The sequence below is a fragment of the Seriola aureovittata genome, chromosome 15 (assembly GCF_021018895.1).
Source record: "Seriola aureovittata isolate HTS-2021-v1 ecotype China chromosome 15, ASM2101889v1, whole genome shotgun sequence".
Classification (NCBI taxonomy): Eukaryota; Metazoa; Chordata; class Actinopteri; order Carangiformes; family Carangidae; genus Seriola; species Seriola aureovittata.
Genome location: NC_079378.1, coordinates 18,608,203 through 18,627,123, shown reverse-complemented (window position 1 = coordinate 18,627,123; position 18,921 = coordinate 18,608,203). Strand labels below are relative to the sequence as shown.

Genomic DNA, 18,921 nt, shown 5'->3' with positions numbered 1-18,921 from the left:
AGCCACTCAGGGACTGCAGTGGCACACAACTATTCAGCAATGGACAATTGTTTGTTTCACAAAATTGCAACCGCAAGTCACATCACTCAGCTAGTCTTTGGTTATTTATTCTCTACTCTTCTGCAATTTGGATCCTTAAACAGCTTTTGACTGTAATGTGATCTTAAACAGGATACAACAGTGGCCGGCATCATACCTCATAACCTGATCATCCTCTGCTTCATATCAGCTGGTGACTCATTCCCTTCATCAGTAGCACTACTTTGCTCGTCTCACTGACCAAAATATAACCCGACATCTGTGGTACAATTTTATATAGAGCCTTACAATTCTCTTCTTTTTGCCAAAGTGTTTTTCCCTTGTATAACCATAATACAAGCACTGCATCAAACGTGCAGTTAATTGCTGTGAAACAGCTTAGAACCTAGCCTCTCCTAGAGGCTGCAGACTGACAACATATACAGAGATACTGCAGATAATAATAATAAAATATAGAAAATCACACGACTAGCATGCATGGACATCTTGCTATACAATAACTCTATTATGACCCAAGCTTTTAATCTTCTCTATTATTAAAGTTGTGCTCAAATTATTTCATAGAAAAATTCTGGGACAAACTTTAAAATGAATAAGTTCAAATTGAACAGGTTACATCAGGGAAGACTTTAAATTTTATTTGAATTCTCCCTCTTATGCATCTATTAGCAGTTCCATACTATTTATTTGCTATGTGTATACAGCACAAATATTTCTGCAAATACTCTATTATTTGCAGATGCATCATCTCAGTGCATTATGTCCATTACTTGCCCCCTCCACCCATCACCTTGGGCCTTTAGGTAAATACAAGCACTCTACTACAGCACTCTATTAGCCCTCACCACGTCCCTTTCGTACAACACACATACAAACACAAACATTTGTTGCTAAGCAGTATGGTGCTATTTGTCCATGTAAGTATGGCCTTGGCACACACACTGCAGGGGTCATAGATTATGTAGGTAGCAAGAGTATAATCAGTTGGACTGATGCTGCAATTATTGGTGAGGCAGTTTACAGTCGAAGTTGTAAGCATCAAACGTGATGACAAAATCGGGACGGGTGACTCAAAGTGAGACAAAAGACAAAAGAAAGGAACCTGAGGCCCCCAGATGCCGTAAAGGTCAGAAAATGGGCTTGTGGACAGAACCATTGCTGATGTTTCTGAAAAACAACAGCTAGGAGAACTTTTGGTAGTTAGTGAGAAACTGTCCATTTACACTGAACTACTATTGTAAAGGTGCCTTTGAGCAAAGATAGAGGTAGAGGCCCATAATAGTTAAAGACTAACTTTGTTGAATAAACCAGGAGACATTCAGGGACCAAACTGTTTGTATGTGTTTAAGGCTGAAGGAAAACAAAGTGATGAATGAGGGGGTTAAACTAAATCTACTCCAAGCAAGAGGCCACAGTTTGTGTGCAGTGGAACACAGGATGTGTAAAGTTACCTGCTCTACAAGGCAGCTGACTGTGATGTCATAGACTATAGTAAAATGTCAACATTTACAATATTTTTCAACCTGCTGTCTCTGTCCTCTCTCATATCTTCTGACATGTTTGCATTTTTTTTTCCAGGATCACAAAATTTACTCCTGTCTTCTTCTCTACACTGAGAAAACTAGGTCAAAACCTAGTATATATCTGTCTGATAAAATCACCAACACATAAATTGAAGACAAAGACTGTGCTGTAATTTTGGCTATATTTGTTTATAAAATGATCACTCAGAGAGAAATGTAAAAGTAACAGACTATCTTAATTTTTTTTAAGTTATTAAGTTATTTTTTCAGGTCTTTTATGTCTAACTCCCTCTGTTTGATATGTAGAATTGTTTATAGTGGTATTTTAGTACAAAGCCTCATTAGCGATGACTTCTCTCTCTTCCTCCCACTCTCCTGCTCTCTCTGCTTGGTGTGTCTTATATTTAGTTATTCCTCTTTCTCCTTTCATTTAATGTCTCATTATTTCTAAAGTAGTTTATTTGCTGTAATGGAGGCGGGGCTCAGTGTATTGTAAGTGTTCCTCTGCTTCCCTGCAGTTCCTGAGCAGTTGGGAAACCAGAGAGGCTTGGTAGACTGCAGCTCGACACTCCGCTGACCAGCGGTGAAAATATCATCACTCAGTCAGTCAGCCACTCAGTCAGCGACAGTCAAGCCAAAAATATTGCTGTTATAACATCCACCACTTGTTGATTATCTGAATATCTTTGGATACGTGTCATGGAAGTCAGTACATTTGGATGTCAAAATTCAATTCTTTGGTGACAAAACCTGGCAGAAGATCAGAGGAGATGGCCTCACTCTGAGCAATGTTGAACTTGCAAGTCTGGTAGGAGAGTAGGGAACATAAGCAGCATCTAGAGACAGAACAACTCAATACATCACACAGTGCAGAAGTGTTGGATAGAACAAACTACACACCTTAGACTCTGAGTAGGAGATGGGTTCAAATTTGAAAAATTTCTCCTGAGAGTGGCACTAGTGGACAGTCATGAGTTTATTTAAATCCAAAGAGTTCATCCATCTGGGAGCATGAATGTGCCCAGAAAATGCCCTGTAAATTTGCCCTTTAGATTACAGGGTAGCTTCTGTACAAAGACGAGGGTGGTGCTGGAGGAAAACACAAGAAGTGTCAAAAATGTCAAAGCTTTACCCTCTGGGGAGTGTGAATATGCTCAGTAAATGTTATTAGATCTGAATATTTATTGTAAACAAGTGGAAATGTTGGCCTGATGGTGACACATAAAAAACACAGTATATTTATTCCCAATAAATATTCACTGAAATGTTTGTTTTCATTTGGTAATTTTTTTCTTGTCAAAACGGCAAATGTTAGTGACACTTTGACCTGATGGTCATGCTAACTGGAAGGTCTGAGAGTCAGCAAAATATCTGCAGTAAATTACAAGAAAATGTGTTGAGTAGTTGTTGAGAACTCATCTGTTGTTGACCATAATCACGAGCCTTAAGCCTCTAACAGGGCAAAAGTCTGCTTAAGTGCACAAGTCGAGCATTTGCAGCCCCGGGGCAATACAAATGTCTTTCACTCTCTTGAAGATGAAAGTAAACAGCAACATTGTGAAAAAATGAGCATCTACTGGCAAAAGAGAAAAGTTCTCTGCCCTCTCATAGTAGTAAACTTGATGTCAGGTTCATCAATCGGTTGACTCCAGCAGGTGAATTTGCTTGTGAAAACATTGTCGGCAGTGTTGAAATTTGGTGTTGCTGATGGCAGATGCTCCAAAAGATGCTGGTGAAGAAAACCAGTTCTCATGGACAAAATGACTGAGATAGTTGAATCTGCTGATGCTTAATGGGATGAGATACAGTGAGCTTCGGAGTTCCTTCTGCATAAACAGGGTGAAAATCTGGCAGGGGTCTGTGTCCCTAGTTGCTTATTCTCCCTCTCAAATGAGACAAAACGGATGCAACTGAGTCAACTAATTTACCTCCAAAGTCAAATCACTAATACAGACGTCAGCAACAGTATTTATCAACAGGTGAATTGAAGTAGCACTACCTGCTGCAGAACTACCTACATCACACATCTTGACTATAAAAAGCGGAAACTTTCATAAAAATGACTATCAATATACAATACAATTGAAGATGATCTGTATTTCACACAGATCTGCTATGAAACTGCATTCTCTACCTGTTTTGTCAACCCAAAGTAAATCAGTAAAGGATGTACAGTGGTGAACCTACCTTGTCATTTAGCATTTTAGCTTTCCGGCTGTTCTGTACAAGTCGTCTCCCTAGCTTCTTGGCATACCAAATAGAGGCAAACATAGCGGCAGGTGAAATTATAATGTTCTCTGGTCTGTGGTGACAGACAACGGCTCTAGCTGCTGCCCATCTGGACTGAGTGGTCCTTATTAGCGGAGTATAGCACACAGGCAAGAGCAGAAAAAGAGAGGGAGGGAGAAAAGAGAGGATGATGCTGTGGAAGGGAGAGCGTCTGCACAGCAAAGTCAGGTCTCCGTCAGCAATAAAAGTACAGGGAGGGAGGGAGAAGGAGAGAGACAGAGGCAGGGAGAGGTTAAGGAAGAGAAACGGAGGAGGGACCACTGCTTTCCATGTGGAAACAGCATCTTGAGCACCAATTGAAACCTGCTAAGATATTGCTGGCAGCTCCCAATTTCCAGAGGTGGGGGTGGAAGGGAGTGGGTGATGCTCTGCTCTCTTGATAACTACGCCAGCAGCACTCATCATCCTAAAGCCAGTTGTAAACAGCACTGAACAAAACTTACTGAAACATCACATTTTTACCACAAATAATGATGAAAATATATCTTTTTTAAGTTAAAACCCTTTAGATTTTCCTCTTAACAAATACCATTTTACTATTCCTGGGCAGCATTTCTACAGTAATAGCCATTCAATCTCAATATCTCAATATTGCAGTTTTCATCGATACTATCTTGTATGGGATCAAATTGCATATTTTCACACGCACAATGGATTCACAGGAGACAATGTTTTCACATTCTGGACATTATGTCACTGACAACAGCTGGTGCATTTGGAAGACAAGATTTAATCCTGAGCTAAGTACAAAACGGTTAAATGCCAACTTTAGTCTTCTATATTAAAATGTGAGATGATGAGTTTGAGTTTGTTTGGCAGCACTATAAACAGATAGAGATACAACGGATCTTATGGTGTGTCTACACAGAAAGTGTTTCAGCCACATTTTTGAGTTGTGTCTCTCATGCGTGTCTGACGGTGAAGATTCACGCCTATTTCAATCAATCCAGGCAACTACACAGTTATTGTTCCATAATAAGCACCCCTGCTGCGCAAAGCACCCCCTTAAGGTTAGGGTCAGGCATGAAGAGTGATGATTGGTGGGGTTAGGGTTAAGGGTGGAGTTAGAATTAAAATGACACCTAGTGGACAGGGGGTGCTTTTCACAGTGGGGGTGCTTATTACGACGTAACAGCGGAGCTGCTGCTGCTTTGACAACACGCTGCTCATGCTACCCGTGCATGTGTATGTGTATGAACATGTGTTTCCAGAACAACCAGAACATTTTAGAGTGAAAAAAACTATATATATACTATTTTGCAACTGGGATAAATCTCAAAATGAGAAAGTGAGGAAATTCTAACACTGAGGCTGTTTAATGTCATATTTATGCTTGGCACAATTAAGGGGATAACAGGACTCCCTGGATTGATTTATAGATTAGTGTTGGACCTCTCTCACAGAAAGCACCATTACAACACTAGATAGATGTACCATGACCAGGGCAGCATGATGACTGTGAGCAGAGGGTGCGCAGTGGTGGTAGATGTGTGTTACAGAAATGGAGGTGGACAACTTTCTCAACCTCCTCTTGACAATGACTTTAAAAATCTCCACTTGCATCAGAAACATGTAGGCAAAAACACAAGCTGCCAATCACAGTTGTTCTGTCATTACCATAGCCCCAACATGTAATTAGAGTGCATGATGGCGTAGCCAATGAGGCTATAAGACGGGACACAAATTAAAGAAGAAGATGCCCCCCATTCACAGGGTACAAGGGGTCACTGATGGTTTGATGAGGATGAAATTATGTGAATCATAGTAAATCATATGTTGTTGCCTCAACCCAGTTGAACAGCTATGAGAGATTTTGGACGAGCGTGTTAGACAGTGCTCTCCACCACTATCATCAAAACACCAAATGAGGGAATATCTTTACGATGAATGGTGTTCATCCCTCCAATAGAGTTCAGAGACTGCTGTAAACCTTTAAATTACAAATTCAAATCAAGCTTAAGGATTTGGGTGTAGGTGACAGAAATAGATGCCGTTATAGTCATACAGTACAACAGCTGTGGAGAGTGAGCATCAGTAAATTTTAAACTGCAAATATCACATTCAATTCAAACCTCTGTTCAATAGGTTGACTTGCTTTGCATTCAAATAATTCTGCAATAGAACAATGAGGGAGACAGAAAGAGGCCTGTTCCTCCAACTTTAGAGAGAGAGAGAGAGAGAGAGAGAGAGAGCGAGAGAGAGTGTGAATGTGTGTGTGTGTGTGTGTGTGTGTGTGTGTGTGCGCGTGTGTATGTGTGTGTGTGTGTGTGTGTGTGTGTTGACAGTGTATTCCTGAACAACCTCCTATAATAACATGGCTGCCCTTGTATCACTAAAGAGAGGGAGCACTGCAGGCTAATTGCCAGGAAAGATGACACCACACAGCTGAACAACGATAAACTACAGGGTGGGGAGGATGACGTGGCTGTGTTTTTCTCTCTTCTAAGATCCTCAGCCTGGTTCATCCTGTCCTGGTTTGTCCTATAAACAGAGTTTTCTATTTGCAATTACAGTAGATGGCTGCGATTGACAACATTTAACAGAATGCTGTATTTTTCACTCCTCTGTCAAAATCTCACTGTAGAGTCCGTCTTGTTGGTCTGGATACTAGAATGTATTCAGCTTGACAAAGCACAATAAACTGTTTTGAAAGACAATGGTCAATCAGATGGTTGGTGTTAGCAACCCAGCACCTGCTTTAGCTTTTTCTACCTGCGACCGGATACTCACAAAAGCAAGTTACTGTGTCTCCCCACAAAAAAAAGGGGGGCGGGGGGTTTACAAGAAAGCTCTCAGGCCAATGATATCATAAAAGCCAAGGCCTATAGATTTAATTTTAGAGCAATTCTCAATTTGTGATATATTGAAGTGGTAAAACTCAAATCTTTTGATACTGAAAGGAAAAATAGTATCATATAGTATTGTGCCTCCTGTGGTGATGTTGTGCCTCTCTGAATATCACAGTATAAATAAGTGCCAACACTACATTCCTCAAAGCTGTCATGGGGGCAGTAGGTGATTTGTTGTTTTTTGTTGTAGCTGTCTGCACCATCTTTCAGACTATTGGATAAGATGCAATATTTTAGCTAAAAAACACTGTATTCAGGCAACACCTGTTGGTAAATTAGATAAGGGCTTTTGCCTTGCAAATGATCTTTTGATGAATGGTAATTTTAGACTTCAGTGTATATGTTGGCTGATGTAAGGGCAGATTTTCAATCAGTGCTAATTATTAAAATGTAAAATTGGGCTGATGCCTTTAAACCTGGTGTGGAAAGGTTGTTATATTTGACATTTACCTGGCAAAGCCTAACCTTTCAGGCAGCAATAGTGATTACATTTCCCCTGCTTCATTGATTATTTATGATGTGATTCAAACCTCAATTTTATGAATGGCTTTGAACATATACAGTGCATATGCTTCTCTTCAGTCCCTGCATCTTTTTTTCATTGTTTTGGGAATGACACTCAGTTAAACATGCAATATACTTTATACATGTTACAATAAAGTCCAACAACCAAAGTAAGCTTCTCTAAGATCTGATGAGGGCATGCAACATCTTGAAAGACATGTTTTCTTTAAAAAAAATCTCCATAAATACACCATTTATCATAGCCATATAATATAAAACAGAAAGAATTGTCAGATTTCCAACTTTCCGGTGGTGAACTAACCATGTGTGGCATATGCATTCATCAGAAAATATAAACAAATTTAAGCTTAAAATTTTGATATTTCCATAAATTCACTTTATTCTCAATGTCTCATTTAAAAAATCCCCAAAAATAAACACAAACACAAGACGGCATGGAGGGGTTGGGAGCTGAGACTCCTGCAAACCTTTGTTTTGATTGTTTCTCTGATAACTTATGAACCAGACATTCAGGAGGTTTTCACCAGCAGTGCATAACAAACGGAGTGGGATCAAAACTGGTAGAAACACCCATGAAGCAGTTTCACTTTAAAAATCCGTGATCCACCAATGCTCTTGGGTGGACACAGGAAGTCTCAAAGCTGAACTGCCTCACATTTGCTTGGCTTTTTGCTCTGATAACTTCAGATCCTTCTTAAGATCCATCTAAAAATGTGACTTAAAACTTGACAAAAGTCAATTTTTTGCTCCTGGCAGAAAACCTCAGCACAGACAGGCACATAGCGGATATGACGTCGTTGACAGGCGACCAAAAGGAACATTACCATGCTTAAAATCAGATTTCTCTGGTTTGAGAATTGCTGGACATTTGGGATGATGTAAGTACACAACTCAACTAAATACATAACATAAATTATAACTTTAAGAACAACAAGAATTTAAGGTGTATATATTTTTCATTATTTAAATTTGAAATTTAAAATAAAATAAATAAAATAATTTAAAGTAAAGGGAAAACATATGTTGGGATCAGACAATATTAAAAGGAAATTGTTTATTCCATCTGGTACAGTGTTGTATTTTTGTCTGCCACCAATAGCTTGGAGCATCAAGGTCTGAGGCTGGATCCTCACTAACTGTGGAGGACTGTGATAGGCTGTCAAGCAGGGCTAGAAAAGGCTCTGGCCATCTGGAGTGAAGGGTCCTGGTGTCCCCAGGGTTGCACTCAAGTTATGTTCACGTGCAGGTGGATACACAACTTTCTGACTGGTGTGTATGTGTGTAAATGGTCTTTATGGAGGCAAGGACAACACAGCAGGGATGAGGCAGACCTCGTCAAACCATCCTTGGCCTTGTAAAGGAGGTCAGCCGCCTGATTTGCATTCTCTTAGTCTCCAAAAGAATGTATGAGGGGCTGAGGAGATTTCCAGGGACTGAAGCTTGTGTAAAATTATGTAGAGAGACTGTTTGTGTTAAGAGGACGTTAACTCAGACGTCTTGAAAACAGGCATGGGAAAGTGAATTTATATCTATAAGAGTGGCTTCATGTTACTTTTCCATATAGTGACAGTATCATTCATAATCTCTTCAAAGCTAAAAGAAATGAGCAATCTACCTATGCATCTGAGAAAGCATAGTTCTTAACAATCATTCAAAGGAGCAGATTGCATGTTGGGTCCTATCAAAATAGCCCTTTTTATTCATACCTAAAAGCTGTCTCATTCCTATATGACTGTCACAGTCTGCTCTGCCCCTCTCCTGCTCTGCTGCTCAGCCACACCCCTCATCAGCCTAACTGCTTTCACCTGCTGCTCTCACCTGCTCACCATCTCCAATCAAGCCAGTAGATATGCAGCTTCACTCCACTCACTCTTTGCCAGATTGTCTTCGCTCTCATGCCTGACTCTCCAGCACTTGTTCCCGGACTGCTTACCTGGTATCGACCTGACTTGCCTCCGACCTTCGCAGTTCTGCAGCCCTCTGTGATGCTTTCCTCCATGGTCTGGCTGACTATATTAAGGATGGGCTGGTTTCCCATGACGTTCCGTCCACATTGGACGGGGTGATTGAGTTGGCCATGCAGATTGATCTCCATCTCCCGGCCCGCAGACAAGAGAAGCGGCAAGGGGTCCCTCTTCATCTGCCGTCTGTCGGTTCCCGAGGGGGCTCCACCAGTCCCTCATCCTCACCATGGCAACAGAAGGGGGTGTCTGAGCCAATGCAGCTGGGCCGCACCTCTCTCACTCCAGAGGAACGGGAACGTCGTCGCCAGTCTAACCTGTTCATGTACTGTGGGCAGGCTCGTCATTTTGTCTCCAAGTGCCCCAGTAACAGCCAAGGCTCACCAGTAACAGGGGGGATACTGGTGAGCCCAACAACTGTTAAACCTCCCCGCAACCAAAGACAGCTGCTCCAAGCCCGGCTCCTCCTTCCTGATGGCCCCCACACCCTGGCCACCCTAATAGACTCTGGGGCGGACGCCTGTATCATTGACGAGGGGCTGGTTCAGCAGCTGGGGCTCGAGCAGGTTCCTCTACCTCATACGGTTCCCGCTCGGGCTCTTGATGGCCACCATTTGGGCACAGTCACGCACCAGACCGTCCAGATTCCCATGATCCTGTCCGGCAACCACCATGAGACTGTTCAGTTTCACATTCTGGACTCACCTCGCCTGCCTCTCATCCTGGGTCATCCTTGGCTCCGTTGGCACAACCCCAACATTGACTGGGAGACGGGGACCATCTGAGAGTGGGGCAACTCCTGTCACCTGTCCTGCCTGAAGCAAGCTTCCTCGCCGCTTTAGACTCCCAGCTCCAGGGCCCCGCCTGACATCTCCGGGGTGCCCCCGGAATATCACGACTTCCGCCAAGTGTTCAGCAAAGCCAAGGCGACGTCTCTGCCTCTGCATCGGCCCTATGACATTGATCTCCTGCCTGGCACATCACCACCCAAGGGCCGTCTGTACTCCCTGTCCGCCCCTGAAAGGAAGGCTATGGAGACCTACATAAATTAATCCCTGGCTTCAGGCATCATCCGCCCCTCCTCATCTCCAGCCGGGGAGGGCTTCGTTTTTGTGGAGAAGAAAGACGCCTAGACCCTGCATCGACTACCGGGGTTTTAATGACATCACCATCAAGAACCAGTACCCTCTGCCTCTTATCTCGTCAGCTTTTGAACTGCTTCAGGGGTCCACCATTTTCACCAAGCTTGACCTTCGCAATGCCTACCATCTTGTTCGCATCAGAGAGGGGGATGAGTGGAAGACAGGGTTCAACACCCCCATGGGGCATTATGAATATCTCGTAATGCCTTTCGGACACACCAACACCCCTGCCGTCTTCCAAGCCCTGGTGAATTACGTGCTTAGGGACATGCTCAACCGCTTGGTCTTTGTCAATGACATCCTAATCATCTCGAAGACCCAGGAGGAACATGTTCATCATGTCCAGTCAGTGCTCCAGCGTCTCCTCGAGAACTCCCTGTTTGTAAAAGGCGAGAAGTGTGAGTTCCATGCTTCATCCGTCTCCTTCCTGGGTTACCTTGTGACACAAGGCAGTGTGCAGATGGAACCAGCAAAGGTCTCTGCCGTCACCCCCTGGCCTATTCCTGACTCCCGCAAACAACTGCAGTGCTTCCTGGGGTTTGCCAATTTCTACCGCTGCTTCATCTGCGACTACAGCTCTGTGGCCGCCCCTCTCACCACCCTCACCTCCTCCAAAGTGACCTTCCAGTGGACTTTGGCTGCTGATGAGGCCTTCCAGACCCTCAAGTCCAGGTTCACCTCAGTGCCCATCCTCCAGATGCCTTATTCTGAGGTGGACGCCTCTGATGTAGGGGTTCCGCCTGCATGGTCCGGAGGAGAGGTCCTGGATTCCTGCTCACCACGTCGTCGACCCTGACCTTATCTCCGACTTCCACCGTGATCACCCTGACCAGCCCTCCGATACCACCACCCCACCTAGGGGTCCCCGTCCGACGGTCCACGCCTCCTTCCTGCCTGTTCCCTCTGACATGGATCTCCCTGCGGAGGGGTCATCCGTCTCAAGGTCCGGATCCACACCCCGCCATACTCACCTGAATCCAGTTCTCTGCTGCCATCCTCGGGTTAGCCGTGTACCTGTTTTGATCTGCCAAATAAAGACTGTTTCCAGACTAAAGCCTGGTTCACTTGTGCTGCTATTGGGTTCTCTCCATACCCGTTACAATGACAACAGTTTTGCCATATTTGCATTAACAGAGCGAAAAAGTTCCACAATTCTTCCTGAGCTGCATTAACAGATGTCAAGACAGCCTCAACCCATGAAGAGCAGAGTACAGAGGAAGGGAACACACTGATTATGTATATGAGAGGGAAAAAGACACAGGTGTAACAGTGAAACAAAAGCTTTGGAGAAACAATAAAAGACAAGTACAAAATAAGAGGATGAAAGGCACCTCAGCTGTGATGGTGAGGAAGAGGCAATGCATTCATTGTACACCATGTCTGACAAACAAAGGTGATGTTCTGTTGTGTGGAACTCCTTTGCAAGATTAATAATCAAAACCACAAACTCTGAAAGCAATGTTTTGTCTGGTTTGCTTCACCGCAGGGTAACATTACAAATGTATACAACCATCACCACAAAATATAACACATGGAGCTATTGAGGCCACACAAACAAACAAAGCTTCCCGAACAACCTTTGAGCCAGAGTTGACCTGAGTGGAGCCCTTCTTCTCCCCTGCACATATTTGTTTGATTCATGAAACTCAACATCGTCTCCTCACACCACATATCTCACTTACCCATACACACACTATCTCAACAGAGTATACCACCAGAGCAGACCACTGTACCACCACATCTCATTGTAGTTTTCTTTACTTTGTGTTAACTATTATGCTTTTGTTAAAATAAATAGAATAAATAAATAAAATGTATCTATACATTTGCCCTCAACTTGTGTCTCCTGCTCCTGCCATGGCTCTAGAAACAGATCAAGACAAAGAATTTTTATTTAGAAATGGTTTCCTTAAGAACTGGGCGAGAAAATCATGACCTCATATCGTTTCATCCACAATCCTGCAACTGAACAAAAGATAGTAAGTGAATTTAATGGTGGCATTGACGATTATAACCATTCAAACAGCCACTGTCTGGGGGCATCAAGTAAATTTAAATATTTTTTGAAGTATTTCAGATGAAAATACTTGATATTCTGTAAACCACATCTCCAATCCCACCAAATTAATGGGCAATTTGCAAAAAAAATACATGAAACTAAGTACATGCTTCACACTCATACACACAGAAACACACAACAAACACACACACTGTTGAACTTTGATAGCTGCATGCTGACCCAGATTGAAATATTGAATCTGGCCATTGACCTTGACTTGCTGAATGATGTGCCATAGGCCAGCACACATTAAAACACACAGACACTCAAAGAAAGATAGATACACAGGTCTATGACTAAAAAACTACAGTAACTACAGTGATTATAATAACTACAGTACCAAAGGATTATACTATAATTTTAGTTTTCATTACAGTCATTATTGCAAAGTTTGAAGTATGTTGACATTTCAAACCATTTGTTTTCTAAGAAAAAACTGATAGCCAGCCAACAAGTCTAAATTCCTGTAAAGGAGCAGTAAAACACCAAACATAATAAGTGATCATGAACACTGACCACGTGACCTGAATTAAGATGCTTTCAGGATGTGGAGCTATAGACAAACTCAATGAGAGAAGTCTGTGAAGGAAATTACCCCACAAGAATTTAAAGAGCTTCAGGCTGACCTGAAGCAGTCTGGTGTGGTGGTTTCATACAGCACACACTAAACCAAGAAGGCTCCATGGGCAAAGGCCAAACAGGACACCACAACTCTGGTACTGGAGGCATTGACTGTATCAAAGGAATGATGAAATCAGAAGATTACTGTTCCTGACTAAAATCCTATTGAAAATCTTTGGAGAGAGCTGAAATCTGCCACTGCAAAAAGGACTCCTGCAAACCTAAAAGAGCTTGAACACATAGCAGTGGAAGAGAAACTATCTGCGGACAAGTGCAAGAAGCTTCTAGATGGTTGCAAGAAGTGGTCAAAGGCTCTCTTTGTAGTTAAAGGTTCTGCATGTAAATATCAGTAAAGATGCCAATAATTGTGTACGGGGTACTTTTTTTTTTCTTTTGTTCACTAACCTTGGACATTATATTAAATTATTCTGGTTGTACAAAATTTGTTCATTTGTACTTATTTCTAAACATATCCTGAATTATGTACCTGAAATGCCTGAAGTACCTGTTTTCAATAATTTTGACCAGGAGATTAGAATGTCATCATCCGTTGAGGACAAGGGCTGAGTCAATGAGCACCAGGTTTCCGTGCAAGAGATCCTCCTGATCCTCCCTCCTTTTTTTCTTGTGTTGGATTTTTGATTTTTTGAGACTGAACAAGTCGACCGGATCACTCTGCCTTTCTTCTGGTGGTTTTACAGTTGTTTTAGGTTGTGCTTGGCTGAATGTTGCCTTGCTCGTAAGTCTGTCATTCAGCTGTTAGTTATTAAAATAATAATAAACTGACAATTAAAAAAAAAACATCAAAAGTCTCAAGCACTCATAACATCTCAAGCCGTCTGCTTCTTGTTCATTCTTCTTCACAGACAAATTACTCCACCTGTGTGCACCAATAGAAAAGAGATAATAAATGTCCACTTAACAATAAACTAAAGCTACTGCTCGGGATTCGTAACATTTTCCCTCTTATTCACACAACACAATCCCAGTGACCTGGGATTCCTTCCTGTTTGTACATTAGTCTGTGTGTTGTAAAACTGTCCCAGAAGTGATGTCAGCTGATGAACTGAGACAGAGAGGATATTATGAAATGATTTTCACACATTATGTAGTGATGAATAAACTGACTGTGACATCTAAATTAATGTATACCTCTGCCATCTACACTGTTGCCCAGAAAGTTGGAATAATTTTTGTTTTCAGACACAATCCTCTGTTTATTCCTACTTAAATGCATCAGTAATCACTTTTGACCAGGTGCAATGATTACATTATGTGTCCCAATTACCCAGGTGAAATGAAATAAATCACATTGTCACAATCATTTCATGGAAAGAGGAGTGAGTGCTTGCAAAGACCTCATTGTTTGCTCTGTCTGAGCTTAGTGTGAGATGTATGAATTTGTGAAACTTAAGGCTGGGATGAGAATAGATTGAGTTCATAGAGAGATTTCACCCTCCAATTTCTCTGCCTGAGAACAAAAAGAGGCACCAAAGTTGAGAAAATCTGAGAATTATTTTAGAGCTTGATAAGATCTCATTTGAAACTTACAATGAGACTAATTTGAGATTTTGTCTTTTATTCCTGTAGAAAAAAACTGAGGGGGAAATAAATTATAGTCTCATTTTGGTTTCTCTCAGATCTCATAGTTGTCTAGGAGAAATAAATGAAACACTTTTGAGATCTCTTTTCTGATTTTCTTCTCCTCTGGGCAGTCAGGCTCCATCTCATGATCTGAGAAGGTACGATAGCACTCTGTAAGTATTAATGGCTGCTGCTGTTTAATGGCTTCCATTTCCATTTTCTCTGTTTGAGAGCTAATCTCTTTTGTGGGATGATAACTCACAACAATTTATAATGAACTGTTCAATCCATGTCTTATTTTCAGTTGGGCCACAACAGCAGGGCCAGCCCTACAAGCTGGTAGTCTCGCCTCCATTGTGGCAAATAAACTACTTTCATTACATGTATCATTATCATTAAAGGAGGCAGAGGAATAACTAAACGTAACACACAGCGAGCAGACAGAGCAGGAGAGAGGGAGGGAGAGAGAGAAGTCATCAGTAATGATGCTTCGTACTTACTGCTATGACCAATTTCACACATCAAACTGAAAGAGTTAGACATAAAGACCTGCCTCAAATAAAAATCTGTTATGTTCTGTAGTTGAGGTAAATAAAGGCTTAACTGTTCCAGGATGGACGCTGTGCTCTTTGTGAGAGCCAAAATAAGAAAGAGTCTGTCTTGGGGAGCCCTGTTGGCTCACCTGGTGGAACATGTGCCATTTGGACACCCAGGTTTCAGTCCAGCCTCTGGCCCTTTGCTGCTTTCTCTCACTAAGACTGAAATAAAAGCAAAAGCCTGAAAAAATAACTTACTACTCTGTCTCTTGTAACTTTCACTCTGAGTGATCATTTTATAAATGAAATATAGCTTAAATCACAGCACAGTCTTTGTCTTTAATTAATGTGTTTGTTGATTTTATCAGATGACGTCGCACTTAAAAAAAAAATCAGGATTTGACCATAGGCGGTCCAGCTATATACTAGGTTTTTACTTAGTCTTGTTTTTATTCTTTGAGAGTTGTCACCACCTTTAACTCATGTTCACAAATGGGTTTTCCATCAGCAAAGAAGAAAAAAACAATTTTAGGGGAAACTGGCTCAAGTGTACAAAACTGACCTACTATAGAAACCCAGTAAGAACAAATCAGTTTGGAGGACCCCAAAGTGTGTCTGAGTGTCGGCGGCGAGAACCGGATCTTTTACAGAGATGGGAAGATGGGTCTGTGGGGTTATTTGCAGTGCATCATTATGTTCATTCTAGGTTTGATGACATAAATGGACTTTAAATACAACTCTGAGTGTTGCCACATCCAGAAATACTCGGATGACACAGCTATTGTGGCGTGTATTAGAAACGGGCAGGAAGAGGAGTACAGGGATCTGATGATGGCCTTCAGTGAATGGAGCGACAAGAACTGCCTCCTTCTGAACACCTCCAAGACCAAGGAGATGGTCATGGACTTTTGGAGGTCTAGACCCACCCTTCAGCCAGTCAACATTCGAGGGAAGGACATTGAGGTTGTGCACACTTATAAATTCCTAGGTGTACACCTGGACAGTAAACTGGACTGGTCCCTGATCATGGATGCCATCTACCAAAAGGGGCAGAGCCAGCTCTTTTTCCTCAGGAAGCTGAGGTCCTTTTATGTCTGCAGCGAAATACTGCATGTTTTATCAGTCAGTGGTGGCCAGTGTACTTTTTTATGCTGCAGTCTGCTGGGGCAGCAGCATGTCCGCCATGAACACAAGGAGACTGGATAGGCTAGTTGAAAAGGCTGGGTCTGTGCTTGGCAGGAGTCTGGACTCACTCATGACTGTTGTGGAGAGATGCATGCAATGTAGGATGGAGGCCATTTTGGACAATACCAACCATCCTCTCCACAACATTCTGGCAGGACAGAGAAGCAGCTACAGGTGCAGCAAACGTCTCATCTCACTGCGCTGCAGAACAGAGAGGTTCAGGAGATCCTTTGTTCCCACTGCCATCAGGCTATACAACACCTCAGCACAATAATTTTTATTGTTTATATATTATTATATGTTTTTATTATTATTAACAATGAGCTAATGGACACATGAAATTCCCCAAGGGGATAAATAAAGTATCTATCTATCTATCTATCTATCTATCTATCTATCTATCTATCTATCTATCTATCTATCTATCTATCTATCTATCTATGCTTCATTTACAAGTGGCTTGCATTTGATGACAAGAAAAACCCATTTTAACAGTCAGTGAAAGATAAACTGTGAAGTCCACCTCCACAACATTATGATTTTTTTTTCCCTTTCCCTAGCCCCCTAAAACCTCATCTGAGGTTACTAATGAGAGATAAGTGTGATGTCAGAGACCAGAGGTTTCTTGATATATATTCAATTTATGCAAGTTTTTTAAAACAACTACCCATCTATATTTTTATAAATGTTTTGTCATGAATTCCTCATTAGTTTTAAACATGTCTATCACTGTATATATCAACATATATTGACAGGCTTTGGGATAGATATATATTTATGTAACATGTTTAAAATATAAGCATACATACATGGACAAATATAGGACATATAGGCTATGTCAATATATGAAATTGTTCCATAGGTCTCATACATGTAATTCTTTACACCTTTTTATTTTATATGCACATATATTTCATATATGGAAATTCAATATGTACATACTGTATGTTGCATTTCTGTGTGTGTTTGCATGGCCACAAGAGGTTGTAGGTCAGGAAAATGTTAACACAAGTGGTTTTTAGTTTAATGATCAATGCTGTATTTTTTCAGCTGAGAACTGTCTCATTGGTTAAAATGAAATAGATAATATCTTTCAACTGCAGACTTTGAAATACAGTAACTCAATCCAGAAACTAAGAAGAGATGTCTTCTCACATTATTAAATCCGACGGAAGCTGAACAGACATTATTTTCTTTGTTAATAAATTAATGATCAATAAAGCTGAAAGTTATGTCTGAAGATAAAGCTTACATGGCCTTGTGTTCTGTTAAAATGCAATGTGTCACAATGGGCCTGCATTTCAAAGTGGCAGAGAGCTCAGGGCAAATATTTGAATCTTCACTTCTATCACATGGTACAGTCCTTTATACAATAAAAGCCAGGAACAGTGCGTCAATGTCACAAACAAGAAATTAATCCATGAAAGAAGCAGGAACATATATAAAGCCTACCCCCACATTTAAAATATGTCATCTATACATTCCCAGAGCATAAACCCTTCTGGCTTTTAAAATATATAATTTTGTCAAGTTAAAAGTTAGAGATTCAAAATGATGGAACTTTGCCTTATTGTCTGATGATGCTGACTTTATAATATTCAGCCAGTTTCAAGGACAATAGTCTAATAATCTTATGTTTTGGCCAAACAGTTTCACTACAGCCTTCTTTATCACTCTGAGTTGCTGGGAGCAAAGACATTTGATGTCATTCTGACAACAAAATAAACAGTCCTGCCATCAAAATTCATTTTTATATGCTTCATTACAAAATCACATGTAAAGATGAGTTGGAGAGGTATTACTTTAAATTTGACATTTGTTTACTGCATTTAAACAACAGTCTACAGTACAGACAGTTCAGTGTTTTAAGGGTTATTTCTATAACGTCATATCAAATTAAAACATTTTACTGACATACATTCAAATTTTATCGTGTTCAGCCTGGTCTTTGCTGCAGTCTGGGTTATATTTATATAAACTAATGAACTACTAACCCTGACCCTGGTTTGCTGTAGCATGAATCACTTCAAATTGTCTGCATTTTTAATGGTTCTACAAAAATAAGCCTGACATGTCTTGTGTACAGAAAAGCAGCACTACATATAAGTGGATATGATACTCAAATGAAAGCCTTTAGCTTCACCAGCGACCCGTACAATGCCCTCATGAAGTGTATTTGTGCAGTATCTGAGTGAAAATGATTCTCCTATCCTCATTGTTGGTGGAACTGCTGTTATCCACATCCCCACTCACCCACAGTGGCTTGAAAAACCAATCTGAGCAAATCTGAGAGTTTTCAAGAAGCAATAAAAGCCTCCCAGTGTATGGATCAGAAGAGAGAAGAGGAATTATGACAACAGGGAATTGATCAGAAAAAGTGATCTCTTCCCCTCAGGATGAAAGTTTGTTCTAACAAAGTGAGCCGTTGATCTGACCTCTGCTACCCCTTGGCAGGCACAAACCAGGGACGGCTGCTGCAGCCTTCATTAAACTGCTATTTATCACTCACAGACTTCACCTTGCCTGATTGACAGAGAAATAATTGCTGCAAAAAAATGAATAAGGTTTTACAAGCTGATATTACCATGGGGAGAGGCTGACGATCAAT

General features: G+C 41.3%; 1 protein-coding gene across 26 annotated transcripts in view; it reads right to left on the bottom strand.

Moving 5' to 3' along the window:
* Positions 1 to 18,921, bottom strand: part of dlg2 (discs, large homolog 2 (Drosophila)) — a 213,284-nt gene that overhangs the window by 79,547 nt on the left and 114,816 nt on the right. Inside the window, exon 1 of one of the 26 annotated variants that reach the window (XM_056398406.1) lies at positions 3,750 to 3,964. The exons of 24 other annotated variants lie outside the window; for them this stretch is intronic. In XM_056398406.1, coding sequence (XP_056254381.1) covers positions 3,750 to 3,833 — 84 coding nt within the window. In that variant the 5' untranslated portion in view covers positions 3,834 to 3,964. Of the gene's footprint in view, positions 1 to 3,749; positions 3,965 to 18,921 lie in introns of those variants that run through there. One more of the 26 variants, XM_056398408.1, reaches the window with a different exon arrangement.